This window comes from Lissotriton vulgaris, chromosome 2_1 (genome assembly GCF_964263255.1).
Source record: "Lissotriton vulgaris chromosome 2_1, aLisVul1.2, whole genome shotgun sequence".
Lineage (NCBI taxonomy): Eukaryota > Metazoa > Chordata > Amphibia > Caudata > Salamandridae > Lissotriton > Lissotriton vulgaris.
In genome coordinates this window covers 1,362,023,235-1,362,048,983 of record NC_141687.1, presented here as the reverse complement: position 1 = coordinate 1,362,048,983, position 25,749 = coordinate 1,362,023,235, and the positions used below count along the sequence as shown (strand labels likewise).

Below are 25,749 nucleotides of genomic sequence, written 5' to 3'. Positions count from 1 at the left end.
TCCTGTACCATTCACTCATTTCCATTTAACCTCTCGCTAGTATCACTCAATGGTCTACTTATATATCCCCTCTTTTCAACCGTATGATCACCTCTATATACTGTTGCACCTTTAACACTCAGTGACCTCTGTATATCTTCTCGCCTCAATCATCCCAGTCACCTGCACATTCCATCTCTTCTGGACAACTAAATAAACTGCATAAACCTTCTAGCATGGATCACCAAATCACCCCCATATACCCTCAGCTCTAAACCACTCCAAAGAGGAGACACAAATGGCCAATGAACTGTATTAATGTTTTGTTTACCAAATAGATTTGTAATCCCAAGGGTTATTAAGAATACTATGTGAGTTCCTCTGTTTTCTTTCAATTGGGAAAAAACTTGCTAGCCTCTTCATCATTGTTTCTATGTGCACAGTAGGCTTAATATCATATCATTTTAACAGTGATTACAAAGGAACAGTAGAACATTTTTCTCATCTAATGTTCCAGAGAGGTATCAGCAATAATGAGAGAAAGCATAGGCAATTCAATGGTGACTCAGTGAGTTAAGCATTTGGCACTGAAATCTGGTGTGACCTACAAGGCATAATTTCCCCTCTGGCAGAGTCAACTCAGTATGTCATGTGTCTGGGATGAAATAAAGAGGATTATTGTGTAACACTGAAGGGGCATATTTACAATAAAGTGGTGAAGAATGTCGTTAAGCCAAGAAGGCTTTGTCACTTTAGAAACGCAGGGCTGCACCATATTTACTAGAAGATGGTGCAGCCCTGCGTGTCCTCCTGTGCTGGCGCTAACCTTAGCTGCCTAGCACCAATGCAGGCAGCCTTGCACCATAGTGCAAGGGTGCCTGTGTTGAGGGGAAGATTGTTTATGTGTAGGAAGTTCCCCCTTCCTACACATAAACAATCATAGGCAAGTTGCTGTTTCCATGTGTGCTGCACAAGGCAAAACACATGGAAACAGCAAAAACAAAAAGAAATACAGCATGTGTCCTCGGTTCGCCTGATTAAAACCAGGTTTTCCCTTGTTTTATTTTTGGTGCAGCCACCTTTTTATTCTGCCCTGGTAAATAGGGGGGGCAGCATTGAAATCAATGGGTGTTGCGGTGGACCACCCACTTCAACACCCATTGCCCTCCCCTTTCATGCTAAACATAGCATGAAAGTGTGCCTTATTTACAAGGCAGCGTTAAGTCACGTTAAGTGGATTAACGCTGCCTTGTAAATAAGGTCAGGCCCCTATCGCCATCACAAAGGTGGTGATAGGGGCTTGGAAATATGCCCCTACTGTGTGTTAATTACAGTGCTTGTGAAGAGCAAAACTACTAAACTTCTTATAAAGAACCAATTTATTTTTTATTATGAATAGACGCAGCTACGATTAGGCTATTATTATGATCAGCATTTGTAATTGTGCTTAATTTCAAAATAATCCATTATAGAAGCTCTTACTTCTGTATTCACCTCTGTGTTTCTGCCCAATGAAGCTAAAACAAATCAATAATGAATCCAATGGGATATTACTATTTTAGGACATGCAATTACCTCCAATGACAGCCGAGTCATTCCTTACTACATTTGTGAGTTGTTCATGTTCATCTGGATTCCCAAAGGGATCTGCAAACCACAAAAGAATACAATTTAGTTGGCCAAATTATTCAGTCTCATGTTTGCAAAACACTTTAATGAAATAAAAATAATTTACGTACAGTGTTGTCATAAATGATGTAATTTCAGAAGCCATCATTGATGTTATCAATTATGTCACAGAACATGCCATTAGTGATGAAATATGTGAGTTCATAAGAAGTGCATGGAAAGGGTGTGAGTTATAGTTACTTCAGTTAAGTTGTGAATATGAGTGGTTTAAAATTTTATGTTTCACCTATAATGTCACTTTAACCTTTTTTTCTGTGAATTTCAGCTTTTTGTAAATGTATGTAACAATATAAAGGGATGTTATTTTACATAAGGCAGACCTACTGCCTTTGTCCAAGGGTCAGAACACCAAAATATAAAAGTATGACCTAATAACTTAATTAGGAGGTGAGCACATCAACATATATAAAGCCGATTGATTGACTTTGTAAAAAACTCACCAATAACTATAATCAAATTTATATTTTATTAATACACACATTGCAGTGTTTAATAATATTGATAGTCACAGCATATTTTTAATAAAGCATTTTTAAAGCAACCATAACATGTATTGAGGTAGCTAAGCGCCTTGTAAGTTATTAATATTATTATTATTATTAATAATAATAATAATAATAATAACAATAATAATAATAATAATACATTTTGTTTTTACATGTTTCAGGCCACATAATGCAGGCATACAGCCAGCCGGAAGTTGTCCCTGCTCTCCCGCTAAAGAGCATAACAGCTCCAACATGGAGTGCATTCAAAATATTGGTAAGCTCTGCCAAGATCAAGGATTCAATGACCCAAGAGACTTACTGCAATTTTTTAAAAATATTACTTGAGGGGCTGCTGTGCTTCCTGCAGCTCCTGCCAGTATTTTAAAAACTAGTTGGTGCGCCACTGCCCCTTTTAGGGACACCAGCAGGATAAAATAAATCAATAAAAATCCCTTGCAGGGAATTAAGGGGCGCTCTTTGCCTTGGGGCAGTGAAGAATAAATGAGGGGCTCCGGATGCTTATTTATTATTACTTTCCATATTTTGTACATTTTGTTTGAGGTGTCCCACCTGGGACACCCACAGGTTACAAGTTTATTGGGGGCTGTGGAGGAAACCCTAAGGACTCACAGCCCTGCCAGCTCCACAGACTGAACCCATCTTGGTGTACGGGCAGGAGCTGTTAAATGCTTTCCTTTTTTCCTTATTTATATGGGTGGCCAGTCAGATCCAGGCCTCCCACAACTCTGCTGGTCATTGGGGGCTGTGACAGGAGGCCAAAGGCTTATGTGGCCTCCACAGCCCCACTTGCTCCCCTGCCAGCACCTAACCTGGGTGTTGGTGGGAGTCGGCTCCATTATTTTGCACCAGCCTGGCTGGGAGAAGCTTTTCTTCTCGCTCCAGCCAGGTGATAGCAATCTGCAGTGTCACAGGGGAATTAGGTCTCTGAGACACTGGAATCTGGTTCATGGGAGATGGGATCCTCAGGGCCTTAAAAGGATTAGAAGGGAGGCCCCAACACACCCTCTCTAGTCAAAAGGCATCAGCCCTTGGGGATGGGGTCCCCAGGGCCTTCAAAAGGCTTGAGGATGGGAGCTGCATGACCCCTTCCCATAAAAATACATCAGCCCTGGAAGAGGAGGGTACCAGGGGCCTTCAAGTTGGTCAGAGGTTCTCTTCCCCATAAAACAGACACCAGTCTCAGCCACATGCCTCCCTCTGAATAGAAAAAGATATCAGGCTTGAGGGTGGGCTTTGAGGACCGGCTTGGAGAACAGGGGCATCACACCCCTCTCCCAAAAAATAGACATTGAGCAAACCCCCTGCCCTTGGTCGATCCTTGGGGGGCTTCAAATTGAAAAGTGTAAAGGCCTGTCCTTTAAAAAAAAAGAAAATGTCTGCAATCAATAAGATTCATTTTTTTGATTTGTTGGGTCTGCAGCCTGAAATATGCATACATTTTTAAATTTAACTTCTCAAAAACTACTGAATGGATTTACACAAAAAAAACACTGTCTCAATCAAGACCTAGCTTTCTGTCGAATTTGGTGTGATTCTGGGTTTCTGTCAGACATGCAACTCCCCATATTTAATTTTTTAAATTTCTGATGGTGACATAATTGACTTTTCTGTGCACAACCAAAAATTGTGCCATAGACAGTGATGACCATCTTATATTTTAAAGAACATAAGAAGGATTTTCTGGAGCCAGATAGGATGTGCACTGCAACAGGGAACATAGCACAAGCGCACTGGTGACCGAGTAGTTTTTTATTCCATTTTCACTGAGTGACAAAATGCTAAATTTAATTTGCACTAATTGATCAGTACCGGAACAACCTTTGAATTGACTTAACATATTTTGTGGTGCCTCAGGTAGCACAAATGAAAGTGTAAAACTGACCAGGCAATGGTGCAGACTCGCTAATTAAATGCTGAAATACACATAGTCCAGCTCCAGCTTGGTAAAGCAGTGGCAGCAGTTTCTTGAAAGCAATAACATATTTTTTATCCTTCATTAGTGTCAATTACTAGTGGAAATGTAGCTGGAATGCTGGTAGCTGGAATGCTGGTAAGGGTGAGAGGAACAGAACACAGTGCCCCTCGCCTCTTTATTATGTCCCCTCCAACAGAGCCACTGCATCTGACAGTGAAAGCCAACCATAGTAAAAAGAACTTTGTGCATGTTGATTTATAGCATCATGATCTGGGCATAACAGACGCCCCAAATAGTTGGTTCTGGAGTGCTCACTAAGAGTTTTCAACAATGTACTCTCAATTTCCCCAAAGGGGAAGGATAGCATATGAAGGGGGATCGCTAGTGCATTGGCCCCCACAACTGTGATCCTTTAGGTAAGTCCTGCTGAGATACAATCACAATCTATCTCCCCCTCAAATATGGATAGAACCTGGGGCAGACACACCATAATGCTTATTAAAAGCTTCTACCATAAGATCAATAAACAAACTGAAATTATGTATGTTGCCAGAACAGAGGTGAGCCAGGAGACGGCAAAGGACAACCAGCGGGATACATTGATAGTGCTGGGGGAACCCCTCTTAAAATTGAGCAGGCTCTTACTAGTGCTGAAAAACCTGACAATGAAAATTAGACTGTTAAAGGGGGTCCCCCTGAGTCTAAATCTGAGAATGGGAAAGCTGCCCTAAGCAGGCTTAATGCTCGGTCATTGGGGCAGGAGCACACTAAATACAACCCAGGTGATGCAAGGAAAGGAACACCGAACAGTATGCAAAGCCCAGGGGCTCCGCCACCACTGATCAAATCTCAGGTATTGTCAGAAAAGTTCAGGGAAGATATGAACCCCCATCCATTGGGCTATTAAAATACCTTGCACGGGAGGTAGCAACCCAAAGATCTGCAGTTCTAATAGACCCGCTGGAAGACAAACCTTCTGGTAGCGAGTCCCTGAGTACCAGCTCTTTGATGTTTCTGGAACACACTCTGCCCAATGTGCCAACAAAAGCCAATGTGTGTGAGACAACGCAAACTTGTGGGGGGTCAGAAAACATTTATGTCCAATTATCATCTTATACAATACTATGGAGGCAGAGGCGGAGATGGGGGTCCACCCAGAGGAAAGCAGCAGAGCCTCTACAGGGGGTCCCATGTTGATGATTCAATCTTTCAGAGCATCCTTGTAAACCAGGGTTCTGGAAGTATCTTGATCAACCTGGAGGATGCACAAGGCTTTATAATCTCTGAAGAAATTAATGCCCTCAATAGGGTTTTATCTTCAATCGCCTCACTCTTAGAGAAGACCCTAGTGGGGTCTGACCATAAAGGAATCACTATTTACCCTGATTCTACATGCCCTCATTCCTGTGGGTAGGAAAAATGACAACGCCTCGCAGGTGGGCTTTCCAAGTGTGATAGAACATTTGATAACCTAAAGGTTGGCTAAGATCCATGACGAAGCATCACAGATGGATTTCCCAAGTCTGACTGGAAATTTGATAGACCAAAAGGAAATCTCCAAGACTCAACCTGGAAGAATGGCTGAAAGTAGCCCAGCATGTAAAGACATAACCAAGCAGCATGTCCTTTTGATAGGTAAATCAAAAGAGGAACCAAAAATTAATACTACCCCTAATGGCCCCATTAATGCCCAGAGGAGCCAAAGAAGAGAATCCACCTTCGCTCTTGTTGTGGAGGATAGAGCGACTGTGCCAGGAGGAACTGCAGTGGGAAGCTCGGCCAAGTGCAATGAACCCCAGAGAGTCCCGATCCACAAATTTTGATTGATACAAGCCCTAGCCTCCCAACGAAACCAGCAAATAGGGGCAGAGGGTAAATCCAAAAGAAAGAAAAGGACTGATCTTGCCTTCCCTGTCTACTCACTAAAGTGGCTTTTCTCCAATACTAAGGGGCGTAAGATAGTTCAGGCCTCAAGCGACAGCCTGGTAGGAAGAGAAACTACGGGGAGTGCACCTATCCAAGAACCAATTTCTGCCTGTCCCTTTGGAGGAGCAAATGATGCAAGTAATGCATTATTATTACTAACCTGGGAGCAGACAAGCAAACACAGAATGAAGGTGACCAAGGACCAACCATTATATTGCAAGCAAAAAAGCACCCTGCACTACCCAAGTGGGTACAGAAATTTAAATGGAGCTATCGGTCTCCAAAAGGAGCTGTTGAGGGGCCCCAACAGGGTAGGGTCATTAGCCCTGGAACCCCAGCACCCCCAGTGCAAAGCTTGGCTATTGATCAGCCGGGGAGTCCAGGAGTTGGTTGCACTGGGGATGCAAGGCCAATGTCCAGCTATAATCCCCTGGCCAAGATTTTTGCAAGGCCAGGAGTAAACGATGGAGGTCCAACTGATGGGAAAAATGTTTCTTTGACAGCCTGAGCCATTAAAGCCAACAGAGAAATGAATGAATGTTGCCTTGAATTTAATGACTTTTTCCCAGACATCAGCTAAACAAAATTCCTAAATAGAGCAAGATTGCTAGCCCTCTTCTACGCTATTCCAGAACTAAGAGTGGTCCTGTCTAGTGACATTAGGTAAATGAAATTGATTAATCAGCTACCCGAGCCACGTCTAAGTGGGTATGGTGGCTACTCCTCCAGGGTCAAAATTGCACTTCACATTATTGCTATATTGGTTTTTAGCCATATAGATGATTTTTGCATCATGGGGCTGGATCTCTTGCACTGCCCAAGCTTATACAGAAAAGTCATCTACCCATCAGATCAACTTTGGCCCCAAATTCCTTTCCCCGGCACCAAGTGCCCCTCAAATTATAAACCATCTGCAAGGGTATGGAAGAGTGAACCACCGAACATAGTAACAATTTGAGGTCAATTAGGCTCTTAAATCCTGGGAACAAATAACCAAGACTGACCACACCGATTAGACACGGATAGCGCGGGAGATGACAACTAAATCTAGAAATTACACTAAATATGACTCTGATTGAGTGTGGAAGAGCTATCCCTGAGTCTGCTACTTTGCGTCGTACCCCACCATTCAGGGACAGTATTATGAACAAGTTTAGCAATGACTATTTGTACGTTTCATCATGGAACATAGCAGGCTTTGGTAGAAAAATAAAGGATGAGGACTGGCTGAAGTCTGTTGCACAATATGACATATGCTGCGCACAAGAAACATGGGCCCTTGGGGGAATTAGCGTCAATGGGATTCTAGAAAGCAGCAGTCAGGGTAGACACCTTGGGGAGGGTGGGGGGGAGGCTTACTGTTTCGGTGTTGTTTAAGCTGGAATTCAGGATAAAACAATTTGGGGCAGCTAAACTGTCCTTTAATGTCCCACATGTGAGAAGTTAACTTACAGGCCCAGAAGGTGGGGTGATTGACATTGTGAGGTTATATTCCACCCGGGTGGTCTCTAGAGGTAAAGGTGATCTTAAGGAATTTTGTATCTTGCGTCAATAGTATTGGGGCGGTCAAGGCTATTCGGAAGTGAATTGGGGAGGGAAAGGGGCGAAGTATATGTTAGTGATTTGTGGAGATTTTAACACACAACCATCCGATGCTATCATCAACGCTGAAGTCATATTGGAAGACCGTAGTTTAGCTATTCTCAAGTCATCTATGAACAGTTTTAAATACACCAAGAGAGGAGCAGTGTCTGAGCTTCTGATAAATTACCATCTGCGCTCTATCAATGGTCGTACCCCCTCAGATAGCACTGCTAGGGCAACTTTTAATAATGGGAGAAGTTCATCAATAATTGGCTATATCCTAATTGAAAAGAGGGTTGGAAATTTGTGAGGAATATGACTGTTTTCAAGAGAGTGGAGAGTGATCATGATCCTGTGGTACTTTGCTTGGACTCATGCCTGAGGTGGGGACCTGATGTAAATTGTTCAGTGGGGAGGAGTTACAGGCATGTGCTTGTTTCATCCGATAGCAGAAAAAGGATAAGGTGGAGCAGAGAGAAATATGCACAAGATTCCCCTTGCTAGAGAGCATAATGATCAAGTATGGTTCTGCAATTTTCAACTCCCCTTACGATGACAAAGGTGTAATTCTAGCAGCCTACAATGAGATGGCAAAGGAGCTGAAGGTCTTTTGGTCTAAGCCCACTGGTCCCGCAGCTGCTTTGTTGGATGGTAGGAAGAGGAGCACATGAGTTACTTGGTATGACGAGGAATGTCTTAGAATGAAGGGAGTTATTTCAACTGACCTAGCACAATGCCATCATAGCCAACAAAGCAAATCGTTATTCCAAGAGTATAGGGGTGAATACAAATGCCTTCTGAGAACAAGGAAAATTCTGCACCAATTGACCGTTTGGGAGAAATTGAAGGAGGATGCACAGGAAAAAAACTCCAAAACATTCTGGGAAATGGTATCATAGGTGGAGAAGGGGTGAGTGAACAATATAGAAACTCACATTGAGCCATCTGTTTGGATTAGCCACTATAGAAACCTATAAAGATCTAACCCTACAGTCCCTCTGCCAGCCTGAAAGACCATTTGCTCTGGGCCCATTCAATTACCATCCGATCTCCCTCCTGGTTGGCACAGGGAAACTGCCTCCAGGGGTGGGTTGATGCTTACTATATTATGATGGATATGCAATCTGGATTTAAGCCTTGTATCAAGACCATTGGCTAGTGTCTCAGGTTATATATGATCTCCTACAGGTTTACGGTGGTGAGGAAGTCATTGCTGTACTTAATATTTGTGGACCTGAAAGCAGCTTTTGATTTAGTCAACGGAGAGAGGCTGTGGAGATCCCTGGTTGACCTGGGTGCTGACTCATTGTTAGTAATGGCCTTACAAACTAGTAACACAGCCAAAGCACGGTATGGTCCGGGTGGGGAGTGTACTGTACACTTCCTGGACAAAAAAGTGTCTGGGCCCATCCCTTTCTATTTAGCTTATTTTTAAACAATGCAGCTGATTTTTTGATGACAGAACCCATAGATATCCCTACTGGGAAGGGGGTGCTAATATTATTATATGGTGATGATGCAGTACTGATGGCACAAACAGAAAACGCTGGCCATAGGTTACTAACACGCGTTGTGGAGTATTGCGACAAGAAGTCATTGACCATTAATGGTAGCAAAACAGAGAGTATGGTATTGATGCCCTCTCCCTGTTTTAAGCTAAAGCATTCAATGACGACTGCACTGTATGGTGCAGAACTATGGGGGTTTGTGAATGTTTGCCCTCTTCAAATAGCTGAGAAAAACTTTCTATGAACTTTATTGGGGATTGGTGCAGGCACCCCTCTAGCTGCGCTGTATGCAGAGCTAAACTTTACACCTTTATCAGAAATGATCCCCTTCAGGCGAATTCTCTACTGGGTTAGACTGGTAAGAAATCCTAAGGCCACAGTTTACCTTGAAACCCTAGAAAAAGTTACAGCCAGTGGCAATTATCAGGCCCATACATGGTTGTCCCATGTACAATTTGTTTCAAATGGGCTACGGATGGTGTCCCTGTGGGAAGCACCTGGTAGAATCAGACAGATTACTGCAGGTTTGATTAAAGAACGTTGTCATGAATACATGCAGATAAAAAAATGCCAGGAATTGTAGCCAGTTTCTATCACAAGCAATTATTTCAGCAACATCTACGGCCTCCCGTGCTGAGAATATTTGGATGTGCTGTACCCTGAATTGAAGCGAACATTGTACCTAAAATTCCCAACCAGGGATTTTCTGATATGCATACATATACTCAATGGTAGATACGACCGCTGTGATTGGAGCTTCGGTGGTCTGGACAATTTAACCCATTTTATTCTGGTTCGGAAAAATAAGATGGCGCACTGTGGAGGTGGAACTTCTCCCTTTTTACATATTGTGGGATTAGTTAGATATATTAAACCAGCAATGCGCTATGTACTAAACCAGATGAAATGTACATGGTCACCTCTGTATCGTTATATTTAGGGTTTACGTGGCCTTGCCTGAGAGAGTTGCCTTCTACACTAGGTATATGCTTAAGTAGATAGGCTCCACGAGCCTATGTGCCTCCCATATTGGAACACGCTACTAGCTTTTGCATAAATTGCACAACTCTGTACCATGTTTATGCACTTTTTCTCCTTGGGTGAGTTGGCAGAATGCTTACACCTGAAAAGAAGATTACTCCTAAATGTTCCCATGCTTTTTAACTGACGGTGACGCTCACGTTTTTCTCTCTTTGTATGTTGCCTTCGATGGTAATGCACACTTTTATTGATCCACTGCACTCGCACTTTATTGCATTAGAAGAATATATATGTTTTTTAGGTTGTATGCCTTTGATGGAAATACTCTTAGCATCTCCCAGTTCTTGCATTTTAATGTTTTCGATGAATTGGTTAATAAATTGCTGTGCATATTTTTTTATTGAGTTTTTACATTGCATGTTATTAAAATATTATAAGGTTGTTAGCTGAAAAAATTAAGTAAATAAAAAACTATATTCAAGTGTAGGTTAGGATAGATAATTGTGTGACTAGAAATACGACCAGCTGTGTCACATACTTCAGTTGTCTTCCCTACACATGCGCCTAATTCTTATTACATGAGCATAATCTCATGTTGATCCAGTTTATTGGACTAATCACAGTTTATATAATTTCCTGTTTCCTTTAAGCCTACCTGACTACTTAACTTTCTCTTGCAGGAGAGTTCATTCAAAAAGAAATGTTTTGCATCAACTGTGAAACTGGATGTGAGAGACATTGGTAATATTCACTGTGCAATCTACAGGAATCAAGCAGTGGACCGTCAGAACAAAAAGGTGCACAAATTCAATTCTACATGAACGAGATGATGAAAGTTTGGATTTTGTGATGAAAAGTTTCTTGAAAATCGTTACTTTTATGCAGATATCTGCCTTCTTGTCAAGTGTAACACTCATAACCGACAAACGTTATTTGTGTTATGTTAGGAAACATCCAGCGTTTCTTAGAGATGCATGCTGATAACCCATCCAGAAGCTTTTTAATTATTTCCCCCATCCTCCTCTCAAAGCTGTATGTGTTCTTAAAAGGGAATAGCAACCAGATATCCAATTGAAGAGCAGAGTCGGCATCTCTAATTCCCCATCCCACTTTTATTGTTATTTTGTTCATGTAACTTGATGTTTTCTAATCCCCAGTATTAGACAGAAAATTAGGTTGAATTAATCACTCTTCGATTCTATAGCACATCTTATGGTTTTTGTGATTAGATAAATTCTGCTTCTATAGGCACATTACTTCAGCTGTTCTATTTTCTTCCCCTACAAAATGCTTGAATAAAGTTCAGACATGAGATAGAAATTGGTAGCTGGAGTGGCCCAGTCAATGCAATATAGTTGTACAGCAAAAGACACACAATTGTAGGACAGAATGCAGAACAAATCAAAACATTCACCCCCAGTCAAGAGATTTGGGTTTCATCCATCATTCTTTTGCTCACCATACCACCCCAGTTTAGATCTGCCCATATGCAAATCAGTCTTGACCCTGTGCCTCATGGGAACAGTCCAGCCCGAACTGCCAAGCCAGGTCCTCCCTGGACCAGAAACAAGTATTCTAAGACCGGTTTCGGGGTTTCACCCCTCTTCAGCCAGGATAGCTTGATTCCACTGGCACGGAGAGCCCATATAATTGTACAGCCGTGGCAAAGTCCATCAAATTACTGCAGATCAGAACCTCTAAAGATTTTGCAAATGCTCTCTGTACAATTCCAATGGCCTATTAAAGCTTACCAGAAACTTGTGCCAGTCATTAACCTCTCCAGAGCTAGGATATCACCTGTCAGAAATAAATCCAATCCACCCCCCATTAAAGCAAAAGCACCAGAAATCATGATCAAACTTTCCTGTTAATAAATGTCTATGGGTAAAAACGTTGGTGTAGGGGATACTTTGCTTTTCCTTATTCAGGGGACCAAATGATGTAATCCCTACCTACTGCAACATCAAACAGTTTATATGAGATGATCAGTTTGATTTGGGCAGCCGCAGCCCGTGCAGGTAAGAGCAGTGGGGCAGTGGGACCGGGTCGGGAAGGGCATTCGACAGATGAACCCGAGGGAAAATTAAATAAATATTTAATTTTACCTCGTCATCGTCTGTCGAAATACCCCGCCACCTATCCCCTCAGCCTCACCGCTCTTACCTGCATGGGCATTGCTAGATTTGGGAGCACATTATTCTCCTTTATGGGTTTGCAGGAAGCACTCAAGGTTTATGACAGCAATGTCCATGTTCATTGAGTACACATGCCTCTGCGTGATCTCCAGCTACAAGATAGAGAGCAATTAAAATGTGTTAAAATTATTTTTCAGAATATGAAGTCTGATGAATAAGGGAATGCAGCTCTCAATAGTGCAGCAGGTTCCATGACACTCGTTCCTTGGGGTATGAGGGGACAACACTCATGTTTGCAAGGCCCACTATGGCAGAAAAAAGACAGTAAATGACCAAAGGCATGAGAGCACTAACCATGTTAACAATCTCACACATTTTCTCACTGTTCCTAAGCCTATGTGCACATACAGATTTAGCCACCAGGCAACATTACTATGTATAACTGATTCATTTTCAATTTAACGTGAACTAACAATAGAGGTTATCTTGCAATAAGACAGAGAAATGGCTTAATTATTCTTATTATTTCAACAAAAGCACACTGGTCCCTAGTAATAGTGTTTTAGATGCAAAGAACTAAATAGTGAATATAATGTATTCAAAGGAGTTCATGAAAATTAATTTCAAGACACATAGCGGCACAGTGAATATTGGTGCAACACAAACATGCTTTGCGCTGTCTTTTAAGGTCAAGTAATAAATCATGATCAACAAGTGTCTCAACAAACACAAGAGCAGCCCGGCCAGTTACAGCAAGTTCTCAAAAATCATATAGGGTCTGTGTTTTTAAAGTTGACTGCATTTCGATCCCAAGAAAAGGCGGGATTCTCATCAGGACTTAGGAGGGTACAACAAGCCCAAGAGAGAGCTGAAACAATGATAGAAAAAGGGTGATCAGAGTGATGGTGAGAACAAGAAAGGTGAGCCAGTACGAGTAATAGGCAATAGTCATGAGACCATACTTACATTAAGAAATGTAATGCAGTTGCTAAAGGAGGGTGTCCCTGGTCAAAAGCCTTGAGAACAGGATGGCCGAGAATGGCCTACACAAAAAGAAATGGAAAGGGGAGCTGCTTAAAACCCTTAAAATGGGTAATACTGGTGAAAGAGAGAGTGTACAGTAGTATGAGAGGCACTGACCTGGGCTGGAAATATGTTGGATACCTATGGGTACTCCAATCAGCCCGTAAGGGAAGCATACGTGGGGTCCCGGTCTCAAGGTTGAGTGCTGAATTCCTTCACTGGGCTCAAATCAGCCCCAAAATGGAGATGCGCTGGTAGCGCTGACTGGCAGAATGTAGTCCTTTTGAGGCAAGGAGTTCTCAAGTGGTACTATTAGAGGGCAGCATGCAGGTTAATGTAGGCAATAGAAAGAGAGGAAGGACAAAAAACTGAAATAAAGAAACTGAAGACAATCTGGGACAAGGGAAAGAAAAGGGAGTAGTAGTAAGCACCATTTAGGAATGGTTAAAAATGTTGACAAACTTAAAATAAAACAGCATGTGTACACTTACACCAAAATACTCGGAAAGTACAATAAAAAAAAGTGAGACAGTACAATAAAAACATGTGTACATTGTGAAAAGAACCGAAAAGACTAGAGCAACAAGATTTGAGAGTCCATATAGCTTTGGTTTCTGTATGAGGAGAGTTAATTTTAGATCAAGGATGTCAAATCTTTTTCACAATTTAGATCTGTGTGTATAGTATCCAAACATAAAATTCAATGTAAATTCTTCTTGTTTAATAGGGATTCGATGTTGCCTCCTCTTTCAGGGGTGAAAACGGTGCTCATCACTTGCCACCATAAGTCATCCTTGCAATGTCTAAACTCCATAAAATGTGACACCAACGCGGAAATGAGAATCTTCAATCTGATGCAATTAATAGTAGGTTCATGAAGTTAATTCATAAGTGAAAAACATATCAAACTTGTTGGCCCAAGAAACACGGTTTTTGGATGAATTTCATATATTTCCTAGTCATTGAGTAGCAATACATCATATGATCAAACAATCAGGTGCTCCATATGTGATAAGTGCGTGTGCAATGTGACAAGAGAAGAAGTGATTATACATATATAAAAACAAAAAACAAACTAGATTCTTTGGTGGACCTGCCCACTATATCAACATTTTCAGTCTCTCTTAGATGGGACTCCTTAAAATGGATATACCCAGGTTAATTCACAAAACATGCATAAACATTCGGGATCTTCTGATCCACACTCTCCCTCCTACCACTTACAAGCAAAAAACTACTGTGGTTCCACTTGGGGTGTCCAACCAATAATAGGTCACTGTCCTTGTGGTTCATGCAGTCTGCCCATACATCAATGTGACAAAAAACCTGGAACTTAGTGAAAACTTCAACTGGACCATGAAACGCCATACAAACTTCAATACAAGCCATGTCATATATGTGATCATGTGTCCTTGTAAACTTCAATACATAGGAATGATATGTAGAAAAGTCAAAACACGCATTGGAGAGCATCAGAGTAACATTAGATGTAAAAATATCACCATCCGAATTAGTAATCATTAAATCACATCACACCATACATAAAATGGGTGGTCCTTGAGACACTGAATGATACCAGCACCAATGCAGAACACATCCTTTTTGAAAAGGAACAATCCTGGATTTATCGCCTGAGAACCTCTGAGAGCCTCTGAGAGGTCAGAAGAATTACATTCCCTGGTCAGCACTAGGCTAATACGTCAAGTCCACAGATATTCTTTACATCACTGATCCTCTACCTTAGTCATTCCAGACAACAAACTGGTTAAGACCGGGTTAGTGAGTTCAGTCAACAGAGACACTTTTTGAGGAACATCAATAGCCCTTTGTCACTCCCATCCTAGTTATCAGACTGGAATCAATCTCCTCTACTTTTACACATGTTACCTCCTAATGTCCATGTGGATTGTCCACCTTAGAATACTGGAAGGGGAACCATAACTACCTTGTATGCCAATTAACGCACCTCCCAGGCAACCCACCCCTACTAAGGTGTGTTTCAAGAACATTTAATACTGTTAAACTACTCTTTCAGGATTGCGTTTCTGGCAGACACTCAAAAAACCTTTTTGAGAATAGGCGGAGTTAAACAACTTTTCATTGGTTTTTGTATGCATTATTGCCATCAACATTAGCAAGTCAATTGTTAATGGCCATGTCATCTCCACACAACCGACAGACAGGCTTTGATTTAAATGTAGAAGGGAGCTGTCAACACTTTCTTGAGCTGGGGAGATACGACAGCACTCCCACAGACCTGGCTGATGTAAAGCAGCATTGGGATCATACCGCTGGAGTGAAAAAGGAAAGGGGGTCACCGGTATGCCCAAGTGGGGCATTAAAGCGGTAACCACTTACACATGAAAAAATTGCAGTGTGGTGAAAACTGACCCTCGCCCTGAAGAAATTGCTAAAAAATATATATGGCAAAGAAACATGTTGGCCCTCCATGGAGACAGAAGGAAACAGAGTGTCTTTTAATGTGAGCAAGCCCACGGCATAGAATAAAAGGGGAATAGCCAGTGAAGGTTTAGCTCGTTTTTAATTTAGGGGTCAGATCCTACAAGCTCTAGGGAGACACATTCTAGCGCTCACATCACCAGTATTTTCACCACTGGCTTTATTGTTCTTTCACAACTTAAGCACAATTTTTTTGTTATGGTATGGTTGTGCTGATGATGAGAACCTTAGGCCACTGCTGAGAACCTACCAGTGGACTCCCATGGTGTTACTTCCGTGAAGCACCCCATACTTGTTCACAATTTTTTCAATTTCTTTCCATTCCTTCGAATTTAAGTTGCAATACACACTGGGTTGCACATACAGGGAATGGAACAAGAAAATAGGACAGGGATTCGTGGCGATAGACAGAATATGAATAGCTGCCAGTATAGCACACAAAACTGTGGGAGCTAAAGGTACGCAGAAATCCAAATAAGACTGTTCATGAAGCAGGACCAGGTAATATTGTGTCAGATATGTTGAGTAGAGGTTGACCTGTTCCAAATAAAACCCCTATAAATCCTTTCTTGAGAAGAACAATTTCTTGCTCCCCAAAAGACTGCCCACATTATTAGGCAGCACAGGCCCCATTTTAATTCTATGATTACATCTTGTAAAAATACTTAAAAAAAATAATTAGGCAGGCATGACTAAATTTAAAATGCATATTACACCTTTTTAAGATTTGGTATGGTCAACACAGCTGTTCTTTATTTCCATATACCCATTAACACCTCTCCCCATCACCTCATATTTTTTCAGGATGGAACATTTGGCCTATTTTCAGAGGTAGATTCAAGTAAGACAAGCCTTCTCAACAAGAAGGAAAGACCGGTGCTGCCCCTTGAAATGCTCACATCCGCTCTGTTTTAAAAAGACCCCTTCTCCTCATTTAGATTGTAATAGACCGATCTACACCCTGATTCAAATGGGGCACACCTATATTCCCCACAAGGTATTTAAAAATGTTTCAAACATTTCTTTCCTTCATCTTGGTTTTTAAGATATGTTTTTTATAACAGTCTTTACATTAACCAGCCCTGTACCTATCATTTTGGTATAAGACCAGACTCCTTATATGTTCTCTAAAAACCTATTATGTTTACTCTGGCTTTTTCAATTTTTTTAATTTCTTTAATGCTAATCCACAGTATCGGAAAACAAAAATAACAAAAACATCACTATATACAAATGCTTTAAATATCACACACTATGAACAGATAAATATACATGACTAAACAAAAGTCATATTCACATGTGCATATGATCAAAGATCGCCCTTCAAACATGAATACCCAATTTGCGTTTCCTGGGTCCTTTAACTGAATACAAACTAAACTCCAAATTAAATATACTATAAATCCGGGCACGCCACATTTCAAAAGTTGGTGCTTCAGGCTGCAACCATGAGGAAGCAACACAAGCTACAGCTGCAGCCATAAAGAGCAAATACTGATACTTAAACATGAGCCTCCCTTGCTCTACATCTTCACCGATCCCAAGTAACATCATAGAGGCCGAAGTTTTAATGGCCACACTAGTAACCTCTGTCAAAAACTTTGCAATATGGTCGATATATGGAGCCAGTTTAGCACAAAAATTAAAAAATATGGCGACTATCGGCATTATCCACACCACACCGAAAACATTTACCGTCATTCCTGCCCCCACCTTTCAACATCTTCGCTGGGGTGTGGTAGAGATTGAACATAGTTTTAAACCATTAGCCTATTTAAGATTAGGCTTCTCCAGATCATCTGTCCTAGAGGTTACAAGGCTTTATTATAGAACCCCTATTTTTTCCTGAAGTTTAATAGCATCTATGAATTTGTGCAGTGTCAGCACAGTGTTCTGTTTACTCAGGAAGTCCAGAATCTGTAAGAATTTAAAAAACACATTCTTTGGTAAATGATATTTAGTCCCTAAGTCCGTGAAGGAAGAGTATAGCTCCCTGCCTCATATAAGTCCCCAACTTGTAAGATACCTTTACTTCTCCAGCTAGCTGCCACATCGTCCCAAAAAATCAACAGGATTATCCCTGCGGCATTGGTAGGTGTGTAAAAAGTTAACCCCTCCAGTAAAAAAATGTTTACATTTTTTTCCACACCTTAAAAACTGCCCCTAAGATTTTGAAACACTTTCTTTGATAGTAACTACCATCTAGTTTTTTAAACAAACAGTTCTTAACCTCTGCTCCCAGTACCATCTAATATATTAAGGGGCCTCTGCCAAATTTCTCACCTCTTCTCCTGTCAATAATATCTGCTTATTAGATAGAAGGCAGGCGTAATAGTAAAATGTGAAATCGTGGACAGACCACCCACCCCTCTTTCTTGGAAGAGTCATAAAACACAAGGATCTCCATGGTTTTCCCGGAGCCCAAAGAAATTTAGCACACAATGCCTCTAAGTGTTGTAATTGACCGTGCAATACTTCCAGAGGAACTGACATAAATAATCACAAAACCCTGGGAGTATATTAATTTTGAGGATGTTAACTCTGCCAACCAACGAGAGATGTAAACACTCCCATCTCTCTAGAGATTGTTCAACACTACAGATAATAGACCCCCAATTGACCTCGACCAGCTCTTTCAAACAAGCCTGGATCTTAATTCCTAGATAAGCAGCTTCCCTAACCACTCTAGAGTCATTAGCCATAATGTTATTTGTACACAGGATCTGAGTTTTCGAGATGTTCAACTTATGTAAATGTAAATGTATAGGCATTTATATAGCGCACTACTTACCCGGAGGGTCCCAAGGCGCTTCGACCGCTGCGAAACCCTTCCTGGCTTCCCTGAGAGATGGTCCCTTAATGGGTATCTCCAGGGTGAGACCAGGCATCCCCGGCGGTCTGGTGGGGCCGTTAGTGAAGATGAGGCAAGCTAATGCCCAGAGTTGCCGAGTGTGAACGCTGATCAGAGTGGGCACCGAGGCGAGAGAATTATCGAGTCCGCTGACCCTGGTCCCGAAACCTGCCGCGCCGGGAATCGAACCCTGGTCCCGGGCCGTCCTCTGCTCTCGGGTCTGCCGCCTCTAACCAGTGAGCCACACTACTTCACTAACAAACTGGGGGGCACCACAATCTTGGGATGAAGCCAACATTGTCGTATTCAGGAAGAAAGAAAAACCCCCAGAGCTTCCAGGTTCCTACCGTCCGATCTCGTTTGTATTCCAACTGGCTGTCAACACTCCAAATCAGGAAGTGTTGGCAGCCATCTTGTGCCTCAATATTTAAATATGTATTATATATATAGTAATCTGCATTGAAGAATGAGTGGAAGTATAAGTGTAAGTATAAGTGTCTGGATGAAGGATTTACTAGCAGTGTGATTGACTGTTTAAGTGACTATTTTAAAGTGTTTCACTAAATCTATGGGATAGTGATTAAACTGTGTGAATATCTGCATCACTCTGTCTCTTGTTGTGTAAACTACTGAATACGTTGGTTAGTAACTATGTGAAAGTCCATTGTGATGGTCATGTGATGGGCTGTCACCTGGCTAATAGTGAACATAGTAGAAATACTATTGTAGTTCACAGTATATATATATATATATATATATATATATATATATATATATATATATATATATTTCAGCACGAGTCTCCTCGAACTCTCAAGAAGAGGAACACCACGGGACTCCGGAAAAGCTGCACAACATCCTTTTATTTCGGCATTTTGCATGACGTGTTTCATTTATAAAAAACGTTCTCAAATGCTGCCAGGATTCAGCACTGATGGTTCTCCCACCCTCCTTTTCATGCTGGTTGCCTTGCTACAAAGGGACAGGGCACGAGAAGGCGAAAACCCAGGAAAGTGGATTCTCGCGGAGCAGACACCTGGGCGTCAGTACTGTCCCATGTGGGCGGTGCCTGCTCCTGTCACACCAGTACTCACCAAGTTCTTTCAGCAGGGTGGAATTGCAGCTTGGCGTGTCCCTCACTCTGCCACCTGAGCTCCCAACACGAACCAGAGTGTGTTGCCTAAGCAAGCAGCACCTCTCCCACGAAGTCGTAGTCCACCAGTTGTAGCCGGGCAGTATATATTCACTGAAAAAACATAGGTTTAAGGAACGTTATAGTTAGAAATTAGCATTTAAAAAACCTTAGAAATTCACTGAAAAAACTATAGGTTTCAGGAACGTTATAGTTATTGAACATTTCACTCGTACAAAACCAGAGGAATTCAGCCGTTATAGTTAATAGAGCTAGCTATAACTTGTGCCCCACAATGCACTGCTATTGATGTCAGATATTACATCACTCATGACATGGTCAGTGAAATCATCGATGAAATCACTGATGACATCATCCAGTAAATGTGTGTTTCTGTAAAGTTTAAGTATGTTTTATGTATTCTAATGCCAATGTGTATTGGAGAATGAGTAAGTGTATGAGTGTCTGGGTGGAGGATTTAATAGGTGTGTGACTGACTGTATAAGTGAGTGATCAATTGTGTATTACTGAATGCATGGGTTAGTGACTAAACTGTATGAATGTCTGTATCGGTCTGTCTGTTGTTGTGCAAGCTGCTGCATGGCTTGGTGAGTACCTACATGAGTGTCTATATGGGTTATTTATTGGTTGCATGAGTATCTGTATGAGTGCCTGAGTGTTTGTGTGGGTGGGTGACTTTCTGCTTATGTGTGAGTGGATGTAACTATGGATGAGTGGCAGTGTGTGAATGTCTGTATAGGTGTATGAGTGCACATGATAATGCTGTATTAATGAGTCACTGCATGTATGAGTGACTGTATGGGTGAATGAATGGATCTGTGTGTATACTTAGCAATCAGTCAGTGGGTATGTAGTAAGTGCTATTGGTTTGTCTACGGTTTCAAAAATGGTAGTCTGTATTTTTGAGTGGGTGTATCAAAGCTTATATTAGGGTGTGAGGAGGTGCATACAATTATCATATGAATGATGTAATCAGTGATGGCATCTGTGATGTCATTTGAGATGACATCAGTGATATCATCAGTGATGTCACTGACCATGTCATGAATGATGAACTATGTGACGTCATCAGCAGTGCATTGCGGGGGCGCAAGTTATAGCTAGCTCTAATAACTATAACGGCCGAATTTCTCAGGTTTTGTACAAGTGAAATGTCCAACTAACTATAACGTCCCTGAAACCTATGTTTTTTTCAGTGAATTACTAAGGGTTTTTTAAATGCCAATTTCTAACTATAACGTCCCTGAAACCTATGTTTTTTGTGTGAAAATCAAAGGTTTTTTAAATGCTAATTTCTAATTATAAAGTTCATTAAACCTATGTTTTTTTACAGTGATTTTAAATTATCATCCCATTCTCAACCCAGTCAAAACTATTGACACCGCCAGTTTTCTAGCGATAGCTTCCGCAAAAATAATCACCACAAATGAGAGACCACGCATCATCGCAGGGTGCGCACACGCTAAGTGCTTCAGGTGCCACTAACACAGCGCACCACAAGTCATCACCACGTAGCCTTATTAAGGCACAGCTCATTAGACAAAAGACAATGCAACCAGCGCGATCAGCCCGGACCACGCATCATCGCAGGCTCCACACACGCTGAATGCTTCTGGTGCCACAAACTGTGCAGCTCAAGTGAACGCCAAGTGGCTGTGGGCCCTTATTGACTGCTGCCTACGGCCTACACTTCGGTCAGCAGGTCTGACTCCCATCTGACTTTAAAAGAGAGCATTTGATTGGTTCAAAGGTTTCCCATTCTAACAGTTGAAGGACCCCACTCATTTTAGTCATTCTCTCTGCAGCTTCACAGGAAAGACACCAACTGTGTTGTTGCAGCTAGTCTGTAAACTTTATAGGGTGTTTTTTGGAAAGCTATGGAAATGGCTTCTTCCAATCCTCAGCAAGAACATACGTCTGATGAAGAAGAGATAGAAGATCCACCTCCCAAAAAGAGACCAGAATCCATTGTGTGGAAATGTTTCACTATCCCAGATGGTGAAAAGAGAGTCAACACAAGGAAGGTCAGTTGTACTCTCTGTCTATGGATTTTGTCTAGAAGTAGTGACAAAAAATACTCTTGTGGCATGTCAAGCATGTACAAGCAACTCCAGACAATCCACCCCAGACATTTTGCACGGGAGCAGATGCGACGTGCACAATAAAATATGCAACAAGGTGACCAGGGAGCTGGTCCCAGCACTTCATGAGCGTCAAGTACATCATCTCGAAGGCCGGATATAGGCTGTTGGCCCTTGCTGACTGCTGCCTCCGGCCTACACTGCAGTCAGCAGGGCTGACAATTCAGATAGAGTCGCGATTGCAGATGACGCCGTCCAGTAAGCAACAGACATTGCACCTAGTGCTGCCCTCGACGAAGCATCATCGATGGCTGTGCACATGCTGAGTGCTTCAGGTGCCACTAACTCTGTGCAACTCAACTCAATGCCACTTGCCTGTGTGCCCTTGCTGACCACTGCCTCCGGTCTACACTGCGGTCAGTAGTGCTCAGAATGCAAATTCAGTCTTGATTCATTAATTTCAGAGTCCAATAGGCAACTAACTATAACGTCCCTAAAACCTACGTATTTCAACAATGTATTCCATACATATTTTATCTTTTGTTCCCTACACCTACACTGCGGTCAGCAGGGCTCACAATTCAAATTCAGTCTTGATTTATTAATTGCAGAGAGAATTGTACTCTATGTCCTCAGATATTGTCACGAGGAAGTGACAAGAAGCATTCCTCGATATCTTTGCTGCCTACTGCCTTCGATGTACACTGCGGACAGCAGGGCTCACAAGTCAGATCGAATCACGATTGTAGATGACACAGTCCAGTAGGCAACAGACATTGCTTCCAGCGAGGCCAACCCGCACCACTCATCATCGCTGACTGTGCACCCGCTGAATGCCTCTGATGCCATTAACTGTGTAGCTCAAGTCAACGCCACGTGGCTGTGCATCCTTGATGACCACTGCCTCCAGCCTACACTGTGGTCATCAGGGCTCACAATTTAAATTGGTTCTTGACTCATTAATTACAGAGTCCAGTAGGTGAGACATTGCCTCCACTGCGGCCTGCTCGCATGACGCATCATCGCTGGCGGCGCACACGCTGAGTCCTTTAGGAGCCACTAACTCTGTGCTGCTCAAGTCAATGCCACGTGGCTGTGAGCCCTTGCTGACCACTGCCTCCGGCCTACACTGTGGTCAGCAGGGTTCACAATTCAGATCAAGTCACGATTTCAAATGACACAGTCCAGGAGACAAAATACAATGCTCCCAGTGCAGCCCGCTCAGACCATGCATCATCGCTGACTGCACACACACTGAGTGCTTCAGGTTCCACTAACTCAGTGCACCACAAGCCACCGCCAAGTGGCCTTATTGAGGCAGGTAAGCTGCCTCCATCATATTTACAAAGAGGCTTAAAAGAAAGAGTTGTGTATTTACCTTTAGGATGTAAAAAAAATCTTGAAACTATTGCTTTGGAGAAAGAGGAAACAGCCTGTATTTATGCTAGTTAAAGACGAAGAGTCGAAAAATATGTCAAGAATTAGCACGTCAGCAAAGTGCAAAAGGCTACGTTATATCTCACAAAAAACAATGTTTACGAAAAAAATGTGTATGTGGAAGAAAAAGAAATCGATTGAGTTGCTGATAGCAAAATTTCAAGTGGCCAAATTGAAAAAGTGGACATCTCCAAAAGTGAAGAAGTTTATGAACATTATAGTGTACATCCTTTACATTCAAAGGAAGTGATTGTAAATACTATTGAATTATTTCAAATGAAGAAAGCCAAGGGAACGCTCATGGGAAAGAAGTTTGAAAGCTCGTTCTTTTCCACAGCTCTTCCCCACTGGAAAAGTTGGACGATATGACAAACGACAAGTACAGATTCCAGCATCAGAATATCGTACAACAAGATTGTACTCAGAGGATCGAATATTTCGACAATGTATTCCAGATTTATTTCATCTTTTGCTCCATACGCCTACACTGCGGTCTGCAGGGCTCACAATTAAAATTCAGTTTTGATTAATTAATTGCAGAGTCGCTGCCCGCGCACAAGCTGAGTGCTACAGGAGCCACTAACTCTGTAAAGCTCAAGTGAACGGCACGTGACTGTTGGCCCTTGCTGAATGCTGCCTCTGGCCTACACTGCAGTCAGCAGGGCTGACAATTCAGATAGAGTTGCAATTGCAGATGATGCAGTCCAGTAGGCAACAGACATTGCTACCAGTGCAGCCCACCCTGACCACGCATCATCACTAGCTGTGCACACGCTGAGTGCTTCAGGTGGCACTAACTCTGTGCAGCTCAAGTCAACGCCATGTAGCTGTGGGCCCTTCTTGACCATTGCCTATGGCCTACACTGCGGTCAGCAGGGCTCACAAGTCAAGATTAGTACCGATGCAAATTGTGTAAGAGACTATAATCGGTTAAGAAGACCAAATGCTCCCAATCTGTGCAGCTCAAATCAACGCCATGTGGCTGTGGCTTTTTGCTGACCGCTGCCTCCAGCCTACACTGTGGTCAGCACGGCTCACAATTCAAACCAGTATTGATTAATTTATTTCAGAGTTGAGTAGACATCTAACTGTGTCCGTGTGTTCATTATGTATGCATGATGCTGCCCCTGTGCCCTACCACATTACATTGTGCTGTGGACAGCGCACACAACCATGTTAACTCTGGCAGTGGGGAAAATTTGGTTATATAACTTTGTCTGGGTCATTGTATAAGTACACCAACTGGATCATTAGAGTACTGCAAGGAGAGTGTATAGTGAATTTAAAAGTTCTTGGGGATTGGCAGAGTGATTGGATAAGTACATATGTTGGTGGAACCTAACCCCCGAGTATGAGCTTGGCTCTAATTGACTTCCCTCCATGTGCCAAAAACTGAAATTTGGGCTGTGCATGGCCCTGTATTGCTACAGCTGCAACACTCCACTGAATGTGCAATAAACAATCATATCCACACAGATATGTCATATCCACAATCTTTCATGTGTGGAAGTATGGATGAATGTAGGGTCAGTGATTACTCCTACCTTCCATTTTGGCCATGTTGTGGGACTTGGGTCACAGGGGACACATTGGTGTTTGTGGCCCGTGTGGTGGCAATACTAAAACAGAGACACCCGCATCAGTTAATACCTCACACAGCCCAGGACAGAACCACACCCAGAGCCCTGGAGTCATTGTTCACAGCCTCATGCAAGACTGGCATTCACCAGGCCAGCCCACTCCACTTACGCTAACACGGAGGAACAACAATGCTACATGTCCCAGGTGTTCCCTGTAGTGATCGGCTGATCACAGGTCTAGTTCTCAGCATGCTACAGCCACTCCCTCCTGGCTGGTTTACACCCACACCACACATATGAAGCACAGGCATGACAGAACATGTGACACTGCCAATAAAAGGGCCAGGTGCACGTTCTGAGGCCATTTCCATTCTCTCCCATGACTTGAAGTACACCGAGTTGGTGGCAACTGAGTCGCTTTGCCCGACACGCCCCTCCCGCCACGTGACGATGACTTGAGTTCCACTGAGTTAGTGCCACCAGACCTGAGCGGGTGTGCAGCCTGCGATGATGGGTGGGCAGACAGCCCGGGTGGTGGGAGTGGATGGGGTGCAGCAGCCTGGGTGCGCAGTGGTGGACAGACACCTCTGGGCAGCAGGAGTGGATGGGGTGCAGCAGCCTGGGTGCACAGGGGTGGAACAAAGATTTAGGCGTGTGCAGTTGTTTGTACTCTGCCATTACTGATTCTATACTGTGTTTCCGATAAGTGAGCTTGAGGGCTGCACTATGTCCCAGTACGTGGTTGGAGACACACCGGTGGTGGAAAGGTGAGCTGTGAGGGTTTTTTCCGCAGTCACTCACTCTCCCTCTCCATCTCTTCCTTTCTCTCTCTCTCTCTCTCTCTCTCTCTCTCTCTCTCTCTCTCTCTCTCTCTCACACTCTTTCTCTCTCTCTTCCTCTCTCTCACACTCTTTCTCTCTGTCTTCCTCTCTTTCTTT

The 25,749-nt window shown here is 42.5% G+C and overlaps 1 protein-coding gene across 1 annotated transcript in view; it reads right to left on the bottom strand.

Annotated features, from left to right (window-relative positions):
• Nucleotides 1–25,749, bottom strand: part of LOC147732599 (contactin-associated protein-like 5) — an 864,951-nt gene that overhangs the window by 28,779 nt on the left and 810,423 nt on the right. Inside the window, exon 20 of the mRNA XM_086954286.1 lies at nucleotides 1,555–1,626. Within this exon, the coding sequence (XP_086810412.1) occupies nucleotides 1,555–1,626 (72 nt within the window). The remainder of the gene's footprint in view (nucleotides 1–1,554; nucleotides 1,627–25,749) is intronic.